Raw genomic sequence first — 22,112 nt, 5'->3', positions numbered from 1 at the left:
AACAGAATGAAGCTGCCCACTAAATCGCTCATTACAATACGACCGACGTAGCTTGGCGAGTCTGAATATAGCCGCAGGTGAACTTTCCGAACCGTACCGAGAATTACCGAATTTATACGATGTCAAGAAAGAGAAGGGATGTCCAATATGCGTGTTGGAGGATGTTGTTTAAAGTTGAATAATAATTCCATTTCACTACGTTTGCCGCTAGGGGCGCTGTTCCAACTTCATACAAATTTGAGTTAACTTTTACGCGAACGAGAACGTTAAAAAACTCGCACTAAGCACACTGATTGCTATAACATGCCTTTCTTGGAATGAGACTTGAGAAACAGTATTTAGTCTGAATCCTATAGTAATAACTTACCACCAGCTGAGCCATGAAATTATGAATTCTTAGAACTAACTAGCGACCCGCCCTCGCTGCGCTTCGGAAACATTAAATTTTACTATTGATAGGCGAAGCCCGCCATGTTGCGCGCGGTACGACAATAACTGCGGGTGACGCCGCGGGGCGAAGCTAGTCTAAAAATAGTAGCCTAAGTTACTCCTTATATCATCAGATACCTTGAAAGTCTCATCAAAATCGGTCCAGCCGTTCCAGAGATTAGCCGGAACAAACAGACAGACAGACAGACAAAAATTGTAAAAAATGTAATTTTGGTGTATGTACCTACCGTATATATATTCATATGCATTTGGTAAAAAGCGGTTATTTCAATATTACAAACAGACACTCCAATTTTATTTATCTATATATTAATACGTGAAGCAAAAACTTTGTATCCCTTTTTACGAAAATTGTGCGGACGGAGGAGTATTAAATTTTCCACACTTATAGAGAATACAGAGAAGAAGTGCACAATGCTAATATTTTTCAAAATAATGCATAAAAGATACATTACCCCAATAAAGTAAACATTACACACACTACATACCATGTATTTGACGCACACACGCATGCATACTATTTATTGTCAAACTTTTGTTCTTGACGTCTGCTGTCAAATTGAGAATATATGTAGATTAAATAGGTATTGTTTGTCTTTGTTAATATTTTTTATAGTGTAGTCTTGGCGAAATTTGCGATTATAGAAATATAAAATACAATCATAATAGTGTACAAACTTACAATTCCAATTAATTATAGTCGAATTTCGACTACTGCGGGACCTTTAGTAGATAGAAATGCTTTAAAATCATTACGTTTTTTCTGTTGCAGGTACCTCAATCGCAAATACAACATGTTATAACGCGAAAACGACTCATTTGTAATCGAGTGTCACGAAATAAAACATTAAATATTTAGTTTAAAAAAAAAAAACAAAAAACGAATTAATAGAACAATGGGTTGCAATACTAGTTCGGAAGCGAAAAACGAAAAAAACAATCAAAATGAACAGAAGGCACAGAATAACGAGAATAAAGCCAACAACGCTACGGGTGAGTACAGAAAGCATACTTAGTTAAAATATAATGTAAATTCACGATAATTGAGGCCTATAAAATCGAAGGCAGCTAAACGCCATACTGTCGTAAAATGTATTAACAATGGCTCTATCTTGTTTAGTTAGTTGAACATGCTTTAGTGTTTTCATGTTATAACAAATGCAGCTAAACCTCTAACAAATTCAGTTCAAAAAAGTTAAGTTTACTCTGTATTAAGTACTAATAAACGAAGTTTTGTCATTTAAAATTCAGATTATTAGTAATATTCTCTCATCTCATTCTTTATAAATCTGTTTTAAAATGAAGAATATCGTAGCTATACCAACAAAGTTATTTCAGATTCTCAAACCGGGAGTGTTATCAACACTGGCCCTAGCAAGAGCTTCGATGGATCCGGAGGATCCGTAATGACGTGTTTAGGGCCGATTTTTTTAGTTTACCTCAATATTTGACAGACTTGGATATAGCTGCCTTTGATTTTATAGGCCTCAATTCTCGTGTTTGTTCATGTCATCAAAGGTTCTGGAGTTTATTCGAAAGACCTTAATTATTTTTACAGGTTAGCGCCATCTATGCGACAACCTTTGAAACACTGAGATACAAACAAAATGTTAATTTTAGTTATGAAATTTTTTGTCCGTTCTAGTTGTGAAAATCGTTCAGAGATGGCGCTGAATGTTCAAGTCGAGCAATGTGCGGACACGGAAAACTTTCTAATTAAAAATTATAACAACTTTCGAGCCACGACCTCTGCTACGTTGAATTTTTACGATTAATCTTTCATCCCTTAATTTGTTATGAGCGATCTCAACATTTTTTTTTCCCTACCTATGCTGATAACCTTGAGAGGCTTTTTCAGCTTCGCCCTAACGTTTGTAGGTGAGCTCGCGGGGCTCAACCGGAGAGTTGCTAATACTGACCCTAACAAGAGCAGTGCTTCGCAGAATCTACCACCGGATCGGAAACGCGACCCACTGAGAAGATCCGGCGAGAAACTCAGTGGGCTGTGTCTATGGGTTAGTTCGCTCGTCGAGCCCTTCGTCGCAAGCGACAGGTTCGACGAGGACGGTGACCGATGCTTGTGGTGCCTAAAAGCACCGTTAATGGATCAGGAGGATCCGTAATGACGTGGGCGATCTCAACGCTAACTAAAGAGACATAGTTGAAGTTTTTTATTATTAATGAGGGATTACTGGTGGCCCGGAGGCCTTTTAAGTTTCACCAGGACAGGTGGGCGAGCAAATACTCAGCCAGGAGGGGAGGTTGACACAGTAACACAGGAATAGGCCACCAATTATGGTACCATTTTGTATTGGTTGTTGTTTTTACCGGGCCTTACTGGACTGTCGGATTACTAATGAAGTTAGAAAGTCCTTATTAACGAAGGCGTTGTCACTTTAGTGTTATCTACACCATCCACTAACTACTTAAAACCAGGTAATCCGTGAGACTATCTGAACTACACTAACACACAATGTAGTACTTTAAATATTTCAAATAAGACATAAATTGAAAGAGCTGAAAAGTATTTTAGTTTTTTTTTCCTACCTATGCTGATAGCCTTGAGAGGCTATTTCAGCGTACCCTAGCTTGTGTAGGTGAGCTCGCGGGGCTCAAACCGGAGAATTGCTAACACCGCCCTAGCAAGAGCAGTGCTTCGCAGAATCTACCACCGGATCGGAAGCGCGACCCACTGAGAAGATCCGGCGAGAAACTCAGTGGGCTGTGTCTGTGGGTTAATTCGCTCGTCGAGCCCCTCGTCGCAAGCGACGGGTTCGGCGAGGACGGTGACCGGTGCTTGTATTGCCTAAAAGCACCGTTAATGGATCAGGAGGATCCGTGATGACGTGCTTTGGGCGACGTCGACGGTTTACCAAACGGTCTACAGGATCGGGTATGTAGTTTCCGGCGGCCACGACAAGAGGGTTCTCATGTCGTGCCGCCTTCTCAAAGTGGCGCAGCGATGCCGACTGTAGATACTTACTGACGGGGTCGAGCTCCAGGTCATCGTGGAGGTCCACGTTCCTCTGGAACCATGGTGCTCCGACGGCTATCCTGCAGAATCGGGATTGTATAACCTGAAGGGGTTTCAAGTTGGTGCGGGCCGCGTGAGCGAACACTACACTTGCATACGTCATGACGGGGCGTATGCAAGTTTTGTAGAGGGTTACCTTGTTACGGAGGGACAGTTTGCTTCGTCTACAAAGCATTGGGTAGAGTCGTCCTAGTATAAACGCGGCGCGATCGCGTACCGTTTTTACGTGGGGACGGAATGTCATCCCTCTGTCGAGGGTGACGCCTAGGTATTTGACCTTCGAGGCCCACGGTATGGGCTGGTCAAAGAGAGTGATGGGGCTAATGGCGGAGGTGTTTACGCGCCTATTGGGGAGTGGGGTGCTCGAAGTGGTATTCGGAGGGCGACCCCTTTTGAATAGCACCGCTGTGCTTTTCGTGGGGTTGATGTCTATTCGCCACTTCCGGAACCACTGTCCCATGGTGGTTACTGCGATCTGGAGTCGCCGATGAAGCAACGACATCTTCCTACACGAGTAGTAGATAGCCGTGTCATCGGCGAAGAGCGCTAGATGGGTCTCCGGAGACCGGGGTATATCATTGATATACAAGCTAATTAGTAACGGGGAGAGTGCGGAGCCTTGCGGGACTCCGGCTGTCAGATGACGGGGACGAGAACGAGTTCCCTCTACTCGATATCGAAACGAACGGTTCGACAAGAAGTCTCGTATGATGAGCACGTATTTTAGTACCTTTTGATGTTAAAAAGGACATTGAATACAAATATGTATATATCTTTTTGGACGGCAAAATCTCATGTTTCACCCATCCCGATAGCTCGGAGTTCGCGTGCCGCCCCCGATTTTTACAACACCCATAAATTATTCTCACTTGAATAATTCCTCGATTTATATGTAGCCGACAAGTTCTATTTGGTTTCCATATGGATGTATACTTACAAATCGGTCATACGCGCCCTCCCTCGCTTGCGCGGAGAACGGAGATTGTATAGTCCGTCAAATGTGGCCTAATACGCGAGACAGTAGGCAGAGCGGTCATTTTTAGGTTCCGGTCGACAAAAAGAATCGAAGGAAGTAAACAAATAAAAAAGATGTGTGGTGTCTGTAGATGGTGTCTGAAAGATGTCTGGTGGTGGTATTATAAAAATATTAATTTTAATTTCTATTAGTAGGTATAAAGAAAATAATTATTCGGGTATACATTTTTCATTATGATTTTTTTATTGATAAAAAAAACTGCTTCACAAAGTTATCAACTTTATTTTAGTCACAATGATTTATAAAAAATATATTATAATAATATACAAACAAATAGCTATTTATATGAATAATAATAATAACCGTCATCATGTAGACTATACATTAGACACTGTATAGCCATCACACTAAGACTATACATAAATAATAAACATCTTACGTTACGGACTTTTTTTCCCGGTTGAGGTACCCCTCCGCATCGTCCCATAAGGAACTTCGTTCCAAAAATCCTACAAGCGTACCAAGTTATACTTATATTTAACAGACTATAGGATAATGAAGTTCGTAGGCGATACTGGCTCTTAGAGTTCCAGTGAGGAGCGAATTTACTGATGATCCTTGATATTATAAAGCTCTGGACATTCACTTTTGAAATTGAACTTTAAACTTTCTGGTTTTTTTTTTAAAAACGTTGCGTCTAGGATCGCCCGACATAAGTGATAACTAATCTAAGTTGAACTAATTAATATTGAAGTTAATTACTTAAATACGATAATATAAGGAAAATTGTCAAATAAATTGAAAAAGATATATAAATAGTTAGGAGTTACATATTTTCTCAGTACCGCTGTCGTGTGCGTGAGAGAAAGGGACGCCAGACAAACTGGCGCCGTAACGCGTTACGTATCGTACCGACTTACCCTCCCATAAAAAGTTATCACTTCAAAAACTTATGCTAACAAACTTACACATTTTTGGATAAAATAAATATTATAAAGGTCAGAGATACCAAAAATGAAATTCCATAGGGTTTTTGTGAAAAAATTATAGTTATAAGCATTTTCAACAATGAACATGTTACTTATTACTAGCTTCCCCTAAAACCACGAACATCCTTCTCTAATCTGATGTCAATATTGATACCAAAATAGTGTTTAAATGTTCATATTTTTTTCTTAAATTTGTCTATACATATTTCAAATATAAGTACATAACTATATATTATGATTTTTAATTAGGATTTTCCTTTGATCTCATTTTCATTTCACGTTTTATTTTGATTCGTGTTTTAAAGAAGACCTTAATTTCTTGACGCAAAAGGCATCATTGTTAGATATAGCTCCAATTTGTTATTGTAGAAATTAATATGCCTTAGAGAGAGAGAGAGAGAGAGAGAGAACGAAATAAACAAACCTATTATTAAAACCTTCAAATGCCATTCTTTGCTGTAGTTTTTACAAAAAAGATAAAGAACTTACACACGAATCATATCAGACGATCGTATAGATATTGTATATTCGATTATTGATATTCACTATATTCAAAACATTTAATCTCGATTTTAATTTACACGTAACATTGAAGAATTGAGTTCTTGTAAGCATTGGACGGCCGTTTCAGAAGAGAATTCGACTTTATGTGTGAAGATTGGTAATCAAGTTGATATCATGATTCGGTGATCACACAACACTCGATGGCTTTTGAACTCTAGTCCAGTAAAAAAAATCTATGAAAAAATCAAATGAATACACTCTCTTTCTCTCTTCTCTCTCTCTCTCTCTCTCTCTCTCTCTCTCTCTCTCTCTCTCTCTCTCTCTCTCTCTCTCTCTCTCTCTCTCTCTCTCGTATCCAACGGTATTCCCACTGGGCCTTTAGTTCCATGAGATTTTCCTTCGTAAATATTATATGATACAATCCAAGTCACAGATTGACTTCATGATTTCTGGGGGAATGCTCTCACGAATCGTGGGGATATTCGAGGGTGTAATTTGCAATTCATAAGTAAACTTATTCGTAATAGAATAAAGTAGGTTTTACTTTAAACACAAAAATGAATGTATAAAATTAGAATAAGCGGAGTTCGTGGAAATCACGATATCAGTGTTGGCTGCAAGTTAGGACTTGAATCTAGCACGTCTTTTCGGATCCTCCCGATCCATTAACGGTGCTTTTAGGTACCTCAAGCACTGGTCATCGTTCTCGTAGAACCCGTCGCTTACGACGAAGGGCTCGACGAGTAAATTAACCTACACACAGCCCACTGAATTTCTCGCCGGATCTTCTCAGTGGATCGCGTTTCCGATCCGGTGGTAGATTCTGCGAAACACGGCTCTTGCTAGGGTTCGTGCTAGCAACGTCGTCAGGTTTGAGCCCCGTGAGCTCACCTACGTGCTAGGGCGAAGCTGATATAGCCTCTCAAGGCTATCAGCATAGGTAGGAAAAAAAGTGAAGCTAGTCTCCTATTTGTTCAAACTCGAAGACAACCTAAATAAGAGGAATTATCTGACTACCAGTGAATATAAAAAAGAAGAAATTTGATATTTATAATGCGGCCCGTCCTATTTATGCCAAATATCTATGCAGCATGATAAGATATGCTGCGTCAATTACACATAATGTGGGATAAAGGCGAGAAAAAAAACTCTGACTAGCAGCGGAAGGGGTGAACCTACTGGTGGTAGGACCTCTTGTGAGTCCGCACGGGTAGGTACCACCGCCCCGCCTATTTCTGCCGTGAACCAGTAATGCGTTTCGGTTTGAAGGGTGGGGCAGCCGTTGTAACTATACTGCGAGACTATACTTATGTCTCAAGGTAGGTGGCGGCATTTACGTTGTAGATGTCTATGGGTCCGGTAACCACTTAACACCAGGTGGACTGTGAGATCGTCCACCCACCTAAGCAATAAAAAATCCGGCATTGGAAGCAAATTTTAGATGCAAAAAATCAATTACTTGTTTGCGCCAAAGTAGATTTGTGCTATTCAATTTTGTAAGAAATTCTACCTCTCTCAGTATCTAACCACATCTGAATCACATGACAATCAAATAAATCTTAGTTATCAGACAAAGGGCAATCCGAATAAATATATAACTCGGCTAGACAAATTCATATACAGATTGAATAAATAATATATCCAAGTCAAGACCGTGAATATGTAGCCTTTGTCTACGAAGCATCTACGGTTTTTCGTAGAGAACGCTACGCGGTGCTACGATGTACAGGCTTAATAAATTAGAAAATGAATTATGTATGTTGTTTTTTATTAATGTAACAATTGGAAAGTATTATTTTATGAGTTATTCGAATTATTTTTCTGATTTTCAAATACGCACGTAAATGAATATTCGTAGAATCAATAGAGACACTTAATTCTCAGTTCGAATCTATACTAGGCGCGTTGTCGTCACAAAAGTACACGAAAATCTATATATTAACTAGCTGACCCAGCAGACTTCGTAGTGTCTCAATCGATAAATAAAACACCTAAACTTTTGTAGAAAATAAACTTAAAACAATGAAAAGGAATCCGTCCGACGGAGGACACATGAAAGGAAAAAAAATATAATTATTTTTATTTAATTCCGAGTATTTTCATATTTATCTACCTTTTAAACCTTCTCTGAACTCCCACAAATAATTCAAGACCAAAATTAGCCAAATCGGTCCAGCCGTTCTCTAGTTTTAGCGAGACTAACGAACAGCAATTCATTTTTATATATATGTATCTATCTATTCTGGGCGCGTTGTCGTCACAAAAGTACACGAAAATCTATATATTAATACGTGAAGCAAAAACTTTGTACCCCTTTTTACGAAAATTGCTCGGACGGAGCAAAATAATTTTTCAAAATTACGTACAAAAAACACATTAAATCAATAAAAAAACCTTACACGCACTACCATGTATTTAGCACACACACACACACGCATATATACTCTTTTGTTTACTGATAATGTATCTGTAGTCAAACGAGAACAGAATACTCGTATTCGGAATTCAATGTAAATAAATTAAAAATATCCTTCGAAACCTTTCGTCACTCGTGAAACTGCGGGGCTCTGGTCCTTTGCCGCGCGCAAGTCAAAGCAAATCGGGCGGCCGCGGAGAGAGCACGTCTCTGAACGAAAACAATATATTAACGTCCAAATCGCGAACGTGGTTCAATCAAAAATAAAAAAATAAACAGGTGAGTCTTAATTTATATGAATATTTCCTTTCTGCGATCGATCTTTAAGTGTGCGTGTTCTTGAAACTCGAATAAAGAAAGACAGGCTAATTGGGTTAGAACTAATTAGTCGTGAAGGCTTCACTGTTTATATTTATACCGCATGCATGGAAGGGTCAGAATCCCACACACATTTTTTTTTTTCATCTAAATAACGAATATACGACGCCATTATAATGGGGCTCCGGTTAGCTGTGCATGTTTGTCGACGATGCAATTTTACATCGATTTCTTTAATAGCTTTCGCGTTGAAAAATTTTTTTTTCTAAAGTAGTCAAATTCGGGTCAAGCTCCAATCTGACTATGGTTAATTGTAGGAAAAACTATTCGTGCGCCACCTTTAGTTTGTTAATGGTACCATATCAGAAACCTCTTTTTTTCCTTTTTTTTTTCTACCTATGCTGATAGCCTTGAGAGGCTATTTCAGTTTTAACCTAACGTTTGTAGGTGAGCTCACGGGGCTCAACCAGAGAGTTGCTAACACTGACCCTAGCAAGAGCAGTGCTTCGCAGAATCTACCACCGGATCGGAAACGCGACCCACTGAGAAGATCCGGCGAGAAACTCAGTGGGCCTTTTTTTTCCTTTGTATGCTGATGCCTTAAGAATCTATATCAGCTTCTCCTTGACGTGTAGGTGAGCTCACGGAGCTCAAGCCGCTAACACTGGCCCTAGCAAGAGCAATGCTTCGCAGATTCTACCACCGGATCGGAAACGCGACCCACTGAGAAAATCCGGCGAGAAACTCAGTGGGCTGTGTCTATGGGTTAATTCGCTCGTCGAGCCCTTCGTCGCAAGCGACAGGTTCGACGAGGACGGTGACCGGTGCTTGTGGTAGCCAAAAGCACTGTTATTGGATCGGGAGGATCCGTAATGACGTGTTTTGGGCAGAACCTTTCTCAGATTACCAACAATAAATATATCAAGTTTTATCACAATCTGATGTATGAGTTAGGAACGCATAGCTAACAAATAATCCTGAAGTCGTCGTGGCCTATTAGATAAGACGCCCGGTGCGTTCGTATCGAGCGATGCGGCGGTACCGATGTTCGAATCCCACAGGAAGGTACAAGTTTTTCTAATGAATTACGTGCTTGACGCGTATAATAAAACTCAAAACCTCAAATCTTATAGTTTCTATAACCACTGGTATTAGGGCATCTTGTGAGGGGCACGGGTGAAGCATTGGTATATAACTAAAACTCAGATCTCATATCAGAAAGTATGAGACAGGTTAATAAATATATATTTTTTAACAAAAACGAGGTAGCTGCATAATTTATTACGTAATTATCAAAAATATCATTGGCTTTTTTGGACAATACCTTACATAAGTACCCCAATAGACCGTTAGGATAACACTCCAAACAGATACAAATTAGTATAATATAATATATTAAAATCACATAATAATATGCAGCAGTTCTGGGTGTATGGTATTGTTTGTATGGTATCAGTCTAAAGTACCACCACACCATCTTTTCTCGTGGGTATTATAAAAGGCGATTAAAGGAGTCACCGGAGACTAGGCGATGTCGTTCTTATACTTTATATATGGGCATTGCGATGGCCAATAGAGTTATACTTTATATATGGGCATTGCGATGGCCAATAGAAATTTACTGTTGGTAAGGACTAAGCCCGCAAAAGTAGCATCTTACTTGCTCACTTAGTTTTTCGCCGGATCTTCTCAGTGGGTTGCGTTTCGCAAAAAAAAGAGCGAAAGTACAATTTTTTTTAACCAAACTCAGTTTTTTTTTATTGCTTTGATGATTGGACGAGCTCACAGCCCACCTGGTGTTAAGTGGTTAATGGAGCCCATAGACATTACGATGTAAAATGCGCCACCCACCTTGAGATATTAGTTCTAAGGTCTCGAATATAGTTACAACGGCTGCCTTACCCTGCTGCAAGCTGAAACGCATTACTGCTTCACGGCAGAAATAGGCAGGGTGGTGGTACCAACCCGCGCGGACTCACAAGAGGTCCTTATCACCAGTACAGGTTTGCTCAAGATAGTCGTTAAGAATTTTATGGCGAATATGGTTGAATCACGTATCCTATGTCATGACGTAATAAAAATTTAATAGTTACCAAGCATTAGATCGGTTTGTTTACGTATTTCGTGTTTTTGTGGCAATAAAATAATTTTAATGGCGAAAATCATGTTTTACCCTTTTGTTTGTGAGTGGTATCTTTGCGTCAATTATTCAATGCTGAAAACATGAGGTATTAGAGATAACATTATAATACCGTAGCTTTCAATAAGATTCCCTTCTTTGGCGACAGCTTTAGCCTCATCCTGGATTGGTTGGATCTATGCGCAGTGATTAAAACGCGGAGTTACCAGCAGTACATCCCATCATAAATAGAACCATTCTTCGATATTTTTTTCAAGGGATCTTTGGCTCTCGGAAAATGCTCATGTTGTATTTGTTATTTTAGCTGTTCTACACACACTCATCACTTTTAATTATTATTCTCATAATCCTCTCGCAGGTCTGCTGGAAGAGATTTCTTAAAGAAATAAGCATTGCTTTGTACATAACTTTTCTATTACTCTATACTACATATATCTTCTTTTTTGTGTGTACATAAATAAATAAATAAATAAAATAAATAAATAAATGCTGAATTGTTGACCAGAGTCATACTATTGAAACTCCCGTCGCAGTATATGCTTGAATTTTCTGTTGAAGAATTTTGGGGCATTACGATTTGTGTGCAAATTTCATCCTAACTGGCTCTACAGCTTCCAATTTTGAAGCTAGATGGAATCCCAGGCGGGGTACCAATTTTTCTAATCAAATACGTACTTAACAAATATTCACAATAGACTTCCACGGTGAAGGAATAGCATCGTGTAATAAAAATCAAACCCGCAAAATTATAATTTGCGTAATTACTGGTGGTAGGACGTCTTGTGAGTCCGCACGGGTAGGTACCACCACCCTGCCTATTTCTGCCGTGAAGTAGTAATGCGTTTCGGTTTGAAGAGTGGGGTAGCCGTTGTAACTATACTGAGACCTTAGAACTTATATTTCAAGGCGGGTGGCGCATTTACGTTATATATGTCTATGGGCTCCAGTAACCACTTAACAACCTCGTCTACTGATCTAAGTAATAAAAAATAAATAAAAACTACCCGTGCCAGCTTACCAGAACGCCCTACTTCATTTGGAGCACTTACTTACAGCACTTTGATTCTTGATTATATGCAAACACAGTGCAGAATAACTCGAAGTAGTGGTCCCGCAGTAGTCGAAATTCGACTATAATTAATTGAAATTATAAGTTTGAACATTATTATAGTTCTATTGTCAAAGACTATTATACTCCTATAATAGCAGATTTCACCGAAACTACCCTATAGACTTAGACAAATAATATTAAAGATAAACAATATTAACCTATTTTCAATTTGACCACAGACTTTAAGCATTAACTAACGTTTGACAATAAACATAGAGTATATATATACATATGTGTGTGTGTCGAATACATGGCAGTGTGTGTAATGTTTTTATTATTGATTTAATGTATATTTTATGCATTTTTTAAAAAAAATATTAGCATTGTGCACTCCTTCTCTATATTCTCTGTAAGTGTGTGAAAATTTCATACTCCTCCGTCCGCGCAATTTTCGTAAAAAGGGATACAAAGTTTTTGCTTCACGTATTAATATATAGATGACTCACGTAACTAAAGTCGATAATGTTAAATTATTTATAACGAATGCAGCACAGACTCGTGGCTAGTCACAGAAGTGTTCGGAGCCTCACCACTAACCGACCGATCGATACATGTAATAACTTAGATTGTTTGGAGAATCCATTTGCTCCACAAACATAAGTCTGCTTTAGAAAATTCACTTTCTTTTAATATTGGATTAGACATCGATCGCCTAGTTTTCAAATTAAGGATTCTTTTCTAAGCGAATCAGTAGGAAAATTTAATAACTAGACTTGCAATGTTATAATATGATTTAATGTAATGTGGTATTTTCAGTACAATATGTTATGTGAATTTCTTTACATTGGATCTTCGTATATGTATGTATGTATTGTATCTCGATTTAGGTACATCTATACCCATAACTTGGATATTATTGTGATAATATATGATATCTATGGCAGAAATAATATATCATATTGTATGTTTGTTGAACTCTATAATTATTTTATATAATTATTGATGAATAATTGCTCTCACTCTGCGAAACCTCGTGCCACATAGCGTCGCATCGCTAGAGCATCGGTATCGCAGGATCCGACTGATGCATGACAACGACCACTCTGTCAAGAGTGTTCGAATAGGAAGAATAACAATTTTTTTTTTCAATACAACAATTCAGCCACCACTTCGCTCTCTACACCTCCTTTAGTTGTCTGGTAGAGAATGCATTAGGTATTAATGCAGCTATTGTAATGTTGTGCGTACAGTTATGTTTTTTTTTTTTATTGCTTAGATGGGTGGACGAGCTCACAGCCCACTTGGTGTTAAGTGGTTACTGGAGCCCATAGATATCCACAACGTAAATGCGCCACCCACCTTGAGATACAAGTTCTAAGGTCTCAAGTATAGTTACAACGGCTGCCCCACCCTTCAAACCGAAACGCATTACTGCTTCACGGCAGAAATAGGCAAGGTGGTGGTACCCACCCGCGCGGACTCTCAAGAGGTCCTACCACCAGTGCAGAAATAGAAAGTATTATGTAAATAAATAACGAAAAACAAGTATACATGTAAATTTAATTGTCTAGAATGCCGATTCTTAACTAACATTCGTGTACTGAAAGAGCCACTGCGTTCATCCACGGTGCGTTTCCAGAGATCTTTTTTGCCACGTACCATCCGGCTATGGAATGAGCTCCCCTCCACGGTGTTTCCCGAGCGCTATGACATGTCCTTCTTCAAACGAGGCTTGTGGAGAGTATTAAGCGGTAGGCAGCGGCTTGGCTCTGCCCCTGGCATTGCTGAAGTCCATGGGCGACGGTAACCACTCACCATCAGGTGGGTCGTATGCTCGTCTGCGTACAATGATAATAATACAAAAAATACAAAAATTATATTTTCATCTAAGCCCGTGAATTACATTTCTTGGGTACATATTGGGCGTAAATAACTGTTAACCGAGTAAAAATTAAAACAATTTTTACGTTATTTTAATCTTGCCTTTTACATATATTGTCATTACTTTATTTATGACGTGTACGTGACCGTGTAAATGAAGGAGAAACAAACGCCCAAACTTTCACATTTATAAATGTATGGAATTAGGAAATTAATCTATATACTTATGAACCGCCACCCACCTCGAGACATGAGTTCTAAGGTCTCAGTTTTTACAGTACAACGGCTGCCTCACCCTTCAAACCGAAATGCATTACCGCTTCACGGCAGAAATAGGCAGAGTGATGGTACCTACCTGTGCGGACTCACAAGACGTCCTACCACTAGTTAATTAGAAAAGTATGTGGCATCCAAAACCTAGCATTGTCGTACAAGCGAAATCAAATGTCTATCCAGTTAGGCCAAAAACTCTTCAAACCGATGAGGTTACTATGATTATAATTAATGGCTGCTTATATATACATACATATAGCTGAACAGATCATTATCGCTTAAGATTCAGCTTCTAGACAAACACGCATACGGGAAACTAAGTTGTGATAAAACAAAAATCATATCATAACGTCAAATTTTGAAGTCGTCGTGGCCTAAGGGATAAGACGTCCGGTGCATTCGTGTTGAGCGATACACCGGTGTTCGAATCTCACAGGCGGGTACCAATTTTTCTAATAAAATACGTACTCAACAAATGTTCACGATTGACTTCCACGATGAAGAAATAACATCGTGTAATAAAAATCAAACCCGCAAAATTATAATTTGCATAATTAATGGTGGTAGGACCTCTTGTGAGTCCGCACGGGTAGGTACCACCGCCCTGCCTATTTCTGTCGTGAAGCAGTAATGCGTTTCGGTTTGAAGGGTGGGGCAGCCGTTGTAACTATACTTGAGACCTTAGAATTTATATCTCAAGGTGGGTGGCGCATTTACGTCGTAGATGTCTATGAGCTCCAGTAGCCACTTAACACCAGGTGAGCTGGGAGCTTGTCTAACCATTAAGCAATAAAAAAAAAATCATTACCGAATTTGTATTGTGTTTATTACAAAGAGAGTAAGTACTAAGTAAGCTTTTCCGTAAATTTTTGAAAATGAAATATTCGTTGGCTGAATGCAAATATCTGCGACCCAAATAACGTGGCCGGATTTTGAATGTCACAGTGGCTAGATAGCTGCAGTCAGGCAACATTTGACATTTGGATCATGCATGCAGTCTTCGTATTCCATATTTTGTTATGCTGCGATTGCTTCGTGAACTGTAACTACATTGAAAATATAACATTTTTTGTCTATTGAATCTGAATGCGGAACGTAATTATAATGATGAACGGATGAAAGGCGATTGCATGCAGCAGAGATGCGAATGTTGCGATGGATGTGTGGAGTAACGAGAATGGATAGAATACGGAATGAATATGTTAGAGGAAGTCTGAAAGTGGCATCTGTGACAGAGAAGCTGAGAAGTGCGCGTTTGGGATGGTTTGGACGTGTGATGAGACGAAATGAAAATGAGGTTGGTAAGAGAGTGTTAACTATGAATGTGGAAGGATATAGAGGAAGAGGTAGACCTAAGAAGAAATGGATGGATTGCGTGAAAGACGATATGGGTAAGAGGGGAGTGAGTGAATATATGGTATATGATAGAAGAGTATGGAAGGAGAAAACATGTTGCGCCGACCCCAGGTGACTGGGAGAAGGGCAGGAGAATGATGATGTACCTGCAGGTATAAAATTAAATCAGGTTCAAAAATTAAATTAATGTATAAATCAACTGAAAACTTTGACAAATATGCCAACACTTCTCTTCTTTGTCTCCACCTTATCCTACTAGGTGGGGGTGGTACAGCAATTTTTTCTATTCCAATCTCTTCTATCAGCCGTCATCTCAATCTCACTCCTCTCTCTCTCATATCGTCATTCACACACTCCAGCCATGTCTTCTTCAATCGACCTCTTCCCCCTCTACCTTGCACTACCATTTCCATCTCTCCTAGTCACATGCATCTCGTCTCTACGCATCAAATGCTAACCTTCCGCTCTTTAACTGCTCAACCAAGCTAGGTTCTCAACACTTGTATAAACCAAATAATTGGACTTAACTTAGCTTAATAAAATATGGGTCGACCAGTTCACAATCCACTTAGCTTTAAAGGGTAACCAGAGTTCAAAATATATGAACCTAGGATGTTAGTACTATCCGACAAGACATATAGGTAATGGACCATGCTAAAGGTAGCTTCGAGGATAATTAAAAGAATTTGAGAATGAGAAAGTATTGTGAGGAGGATTCTGCACAACGATTGAGGTTTTTTTTATTGCTTAGATGGTTGGACGAGCTCACAGCCCACCTGGTGTTAAGTGGTTACTGGAGCCCATGGACATCTACAACGTAAATGCGCCACCCACCTTGTGATATAAGTTCTAAGATCTCAGTATAATTACAACGGCTGCCCCACCCTTCAAACCGAAACGCATTACTGCTTTATGGCAGAAATAGCCAGGGCGGTGGTACCTACCCGCGCGGACTCACAAGAGGTCCTACCACCAGTAATTACGCAAATTATGATTTTGCGGGTTTCACTTTTTATTACACGATGTTATTCCTTCACCGTGGAAGTCAATCGTGAACATTGAGGTTGAGTACATAATTCATTAGAAAAATTGGTACCCGCCTGGGATTCGAACACAGGTGCATCGCTCAACACGAATGCACCGGACGTCTTATCTCATAGGCCACGACGACTTCATCAGTTTAAGAAGTTTTCAAATTCTTATGAGAGGGTTCGCTTCGTTACGTAACGCGTTACTGGTACGCGTTACTGAGAAAGTATGTAACTCTTAACTATTTATATATATTTTTCAATGTATGTTACATATTTCCTTACATTATCATATTAATATACATAAAATTTTAGTAATAACCTATCAAAGTTTTTCTCAAGTTTAACAATTTCAATATTAAATAGTTCAATTTAGATTAGTTTAAGTTATCACTTCTGTCGGGCGGTTGTTTATTGGGCTACAAATTTACTTAATCTTTGAGTTATGTTTCTGCACGCCCCCTACACTGTGGTGCAGTTAATTTCACCCTGTCAAATGTAAATTCAGGCCAGTATTACAATTGTACGCCGGTTGTAGCATTATTTGTGTTTCAAAATGCTACCCAACTCGCTTTGATATTAATATTATACTATGGCGCAATGTGGCCATGATATTTACCGTTTTCACGGGACGACTTGTGAAAACGGTTTTTATTTTTATTGCTTAGATGGATGAACGAGCTAACGGCCTACCTGGTGTTAAGTGATTAACACGTAATAGAGCCCGTGAATAACGTAAATGCCACCCATCTCAAGACATGAGTTCAAGTCCCAGTTTTATCACAATACATCGACTGCTTCACGGCAAAAATAAGCAGAGTTGTAGTACCTACCCGTGCGGACTCATAAAACATTCTATCACCAGTAAAAAAAAGAAAAAAATACCAGTACATAAAGAGTAAAAAAATTAGTTTTGTAATTTCATAATTTGTTGTCACCTCAAACCCCAACCAGCCACAGTGGAATGAGCTTCAGCATTCCTGTCGTACATCGAGGGATGTGGAGACAACATTCTGAGACCTAAGATCTCTCAAGTGTAGGCATACCTTTAAAGGATCCTGGTCTCTTTAAGCTGGACGGTCACTGTGGGATCTTATACATAGGACACGCTAAGATATACATATCTGTCACAGTTAAGGACATATTGAGGATGTCAAGAATAACTGCGACCACAAGTCTGCAGTTTGTCTACACGCTCCGGACAGCAATACCGACCATTTCATAAATTTTGATAAATTCCAAGAAGTCGTCATGGCCTAAAAGATAAGACGTCCGGTGCATTCGTCTTGAGCGATGCACCGGTGCTCGAATCCCGCAGGCGGGTACCAATTTTTCTAATGAAATACGTACTTGACAAATGCTCACGATTGACTTCCACGGTGAAGGAATAACGTCGTGTAATGAAAATCAAAATCGCAAAATCATAATTTGCGTATTTAAGTACTGGTGGTAGGAGGTCTTGTGAGTCCGCACGGGTAGGTACCACCACCTTGCCAATTTCTTCCGTGAAGCAGTAATGCGTTTCGGTTTGAAGGGCGGGGCAGCCGTTGTAACTATACTGCGACCTTAGAACTCATATCTCCAAGTAGGTGGCGGCATTTATGCTGTACATGTCTATGGGCTCCGGTAAATACTTAACATCAGGTGGGCTGTATGCTCGTGCTAAAATTTTAAGAACATATATTAATTCGACGTGTGGGTATGTGAGGGCCATCGAAAAAAAAACAACTTTAATAGAGAAGATGGTTGACAATAGTGACGATTAAAAGTCAACTCATACAAACAGCCAGCCAGTGAGATTAGTTCGCTCTTTGTTTAATAAAACATATAAGTCTAGAAGTATTTTTAATACGTTTTTATTAGCTTCATACGTATTTTAGTATGTAAAGGAATCTTTGAACATGATTTTGACCCCCTTCAAAACGTCGGATAAACTCCAAATTTGACATACTTATTAAGGACCGATGACAATTTAATATTTTAAACAGTTCGATCCGTTATCCTTACTAGGATAATCAGGATTAGCGATTTTTTGTTTTCCTGAGACCCGGAGTGTCTGCGTCAATCATCAAAGTAACCCTTCTACTCATATCTGTTCATAAAATATTTACAGCTATTGATACCATGCACCACACGCTTTTTTTACAATAAAATAATTTTTTCTTTTACACTATTTTTAATAAATTTAATAAAATTTATTTTCTACTTTTTAGATGGATTTTCTATAAAAGCGTATTTTTTTAGCTTTATTTTAGCTACATTTTAAACTATTATTTTTATAGACAAATAGACTGTAGATAGGAGAATAATCAAATGTCAAAGAAAAGCACCATCGTCGTCCATGAGTGAGAAAGTTATTTGAAATGACGCAAATCATACAATGACAGTAAAAACTCCGAGACTAAATCATAAAAGTAGCTTTAATTACGTCTGGCTCTCGCGAGAACCGCAGACAACACTATTATATGCTATAACCAATAGAATAAAATATGATGATTGCAAACAAACAAACAAAAACCTATCAAAATCAACGATACGCAACGAACAAAAGTAAATCAAAATATTCCATTACATTCGCAGTTCCTAAATTCCTAAACAGGAAAAGAGTGAATGAAATAGGAAAAAAAATACGCGGGTGCTCAGCGCGAGGACTCGCGAAGTTACAATAACATTCCTCTAACGATCTCAGTGTGATTGTGGGAAATCGTTTTCTGTTCGATATGGCATAGTCGGTTTATCTATATTCTACGGAAGTTTGTGCCGAATGATTGATCGATTTAATTCTGAACCAGCACTGAAATAGTCTTCAAAACGGAATATTTGAAATGGCACACTTCCACATTGTTACGCCGGTAAGAGTAACGCCATCTATCGCCGAATAATAGTATGATTATCAAAGGATCTAGTAACACCTAGAACGATCGAGAAGTACAACGCCATCTATTGTCAGATATCGGAAACACAATACTAGAGATGTGTGGAATATTCTCGATAATTCTCGGGATGTAGTATCGACTATAAAAGTGTTGCAGAGATGGCACGCAGTCAGTTAGTAATCGGAACTAATCGAAGCGAAACAGCGAATGGATCACCTGAAGCGAAGCTGAAGAAGCGAATTGAGGATTTTAGAGTTTTTGTGAAGTGTTTTAAGCGCTATAGTGCTGAATACAGTGTTAACTTGTACTTTGGTGAAAGATTTTTATATATCCCGAACCCTAGCGCGTAAAAATATTATACTTAAAATATTATCTATTAACTGCTATTCGTTAGCGGGTAAAGTGGCTAAATTGTGTAGCGCAATTATAAACGAGGAAAGGCGAAAAGAAGGCCAATTTTCAATTCGCCACAGCCCTATTATCTGTAAATACTGCTTTAAACTCACACAAAGTGCTTCAAGTCGATCAATCTAGTGATGTAATGGCCCGTAATAAACTGAGATTGGTTTAACAGAATACCGATATAGCTAGAACCCATTAGAAGTTCGTTTCGCGTACCGTTGTCTCGGTTTTCGTGTTCAGTGTTAGGTTTTTCAGTCGTCTATTTTAAAGCAATTACGCGCTTAGATTCAAGACGTAGAGCAGTCATTCGATTGGATGCTCATTGAAATGTTCATGCGCAGCCGTGATCATCATTGGCTAAGAGTGAAGTGTTGTAAAACTACCCGCACCTGTTTATTTACTACGTATAATTTTGGAATATTTTTAAGGTTATTTAGTCCGATGAGTATTAAGAGTATTAAGTTTTATAGTCTCGTAGTGTAAGTGAGGAACAGTTGACGATGATACCATCATCTCATCGTTCATCCACAATGCGCTTTTTAATTATTTATTGCTTAGATGGCTGGACGAGATCACAGCCCACCTGGTGTTAAGTGGTTACTGGAGCCCATAAACGTCTACAACGTAAATGCGCCACCCATCTTGAGATATAAGTACTAAGGTCTCAAGTATTGTTACAACGGCTGCCCCGCCCTTCAAACCGAAACGCATTACTGCTTCACGGCGGAAATAGGCCGGGCGGTGGTACCTGCCCGTGCGGACTCACAGGAGGCCCTACCACCAGTAATTACGCAAATTATAATTTTTGCGGGTTTGATTTTTATTACACGATGTTATTCCTTCACCGTGAAAATCAATCGTGAACATTTGTTGAGTATGTATTTCATTAGAAAAATTGGTACCCGCCTGAGATTCGAACACCGGTCTTATGCGTTAGGCCACGATGACTTACAGAGATACTCTTCCAGAGATCTTTTTTACCACGTACCATCTAGCTTTGGAATGAACTCCCCTCCACGGTGCTTCTGAGCGCTATGACATATCCTTCTTCAAACGAGGCTTGTGGAGAGTACTTAACGGTAGGCAGTGGCTTGGCAATGCCCCCAGCATTGCTGAAGTCCATGGGCGACGGTAACCACTAACCATCAGGTAGGCCGTATGCTCGTCTGCTTACAAGGACAATAAAAAAAAAGTTGATGTACATAATAATATGTGCGTATTTTTTCCTTTGTTCACTTATAAGTGATTTTGTTGGTGGAAACATGTTTGGTTAGATATGTCTTAGATATTTTTTAAATATTATATGTTTATTTTTTAGTACTGGTTTCCCAAATAAATAAATAAAAAATAATAGGCAGAAGCATAAAGAAGGAAAAGAGACGGAATATACATTATGATCTTATGACAGAAAATACAATGAAGAGATAGTTTGGAATAATATTATTATGAGAAAACCGCAAGCGTCTCCCATCGACTCGACTATTCGGAAAGGTCCGATAAAATCTGTGCGTCCATGTTTATTTCTGGAGTCAATACAAGTTTGCTTACTTGCAAGTATATAATTAGAAAATCCGATCATCTGTCCCTTCGACTTACAACCAATGATTATAAATGACAATAATATTTATTGAATAATTTATCACAAGCTACAAGAATAGTAGATACTTACTGGTGGTAGGATCTCTTGTGAATCCGCACGGGTAGGTACCACCGCCCTGCCTATTTCTGACGTGAAGCAATAATGCGTTTCGGATTGAAGGGCGGGGCAGCCGTTGTAACTATACTGAGACCTTAGAGCTTATATCTCAAGGTGGGTGGCGCATTTACGTTGTACATGTCTATGGGCTCCAGTAACCACTAAACACCAGGTGGGATAGCTAAGCAATAAAAAAATTTAAAAAAAAACAGTCGGATGCTTACTTCGTCTGGGCATACCGATTGCTGATCGTAAATAAAGTTAAAATATCACAAAATAGCGACCCGCCCTCGCTTCGCTTCGGAAAAATTAAAACACACATGAAAAAAAATTAAAAAAAAATTAAAAAAAGTAGCCTATGTTCATCAGGGACAATGTCGGCTTCTAATGGAAAAAGAATTTTTCAAATCGGTCCAGTAGTTTCGGAGCCTATTCGAAACAAACAAACAAACAAATCTTTCCATAGATAGGTACCAGAGCTTAATAAAATACCGTCACTAAAACTGAGAATATAGGTTTTCACTATCTTTCTAGATATCCTTGATAAATTACATAATTAAATACTTTAAATTCTGGTGAAATCGTCAATCGCAAATAGCCTCCACCTGGCGATTCAATGCGGGCTCCGTCAGACGGCCCAATAGCGTGGAAAAACATTCGGAACAGATTAAGGACAAGGACAGATACCCGATCGGAATGCTTTTGTAATAGTGTACGGGAAT

The 22,112-nt window shown here is 38.9% G+C and overlaps 1 protein-coding gene across 1 annotated transcript in view; it reads left to right on the top strand.

Annotated features, from left to right (window-relative positions):
• LOC105842625 (sperm surface protein Sp17) overlaps nucleotides 1-22,112 on the top strand; it is a 156,410-nt gene that overhangs the window by 52,349 nt on the left and 81,949 nt on the right. The window contains exon 2 of the mRNA XM_038019791.2: nucleotides 1,223-1,443. Coding sequence (XP_037875719.1) covers nucleotides 1,347-1,443 — 97 coding nt within the window. The 5' untranslated portion in view covers nucleotides 1,223-1,346. The remainder of the gene's footprint in view (nucleotides 1-1,222; nucleotides 1,444-22,112) is intronic.

Source organism: Bombyx mori, chromosome 24, assembly GCF_030269925.1.
Source record: "Bombyx mori chromosome 24, ASM3026992v2".
Taxonomy (NCBI): domain Eukaryota; kingdom Metazoa; phylum Arthropoda; class Insecta; order Lepidoptera; family Bombycidae; genus Bombyx; species Bombyx mori.
Note: the sequence above shows the minus strand (reverse complement) of the source record. Positions and strands in the feature narration are given on the sequence as shown.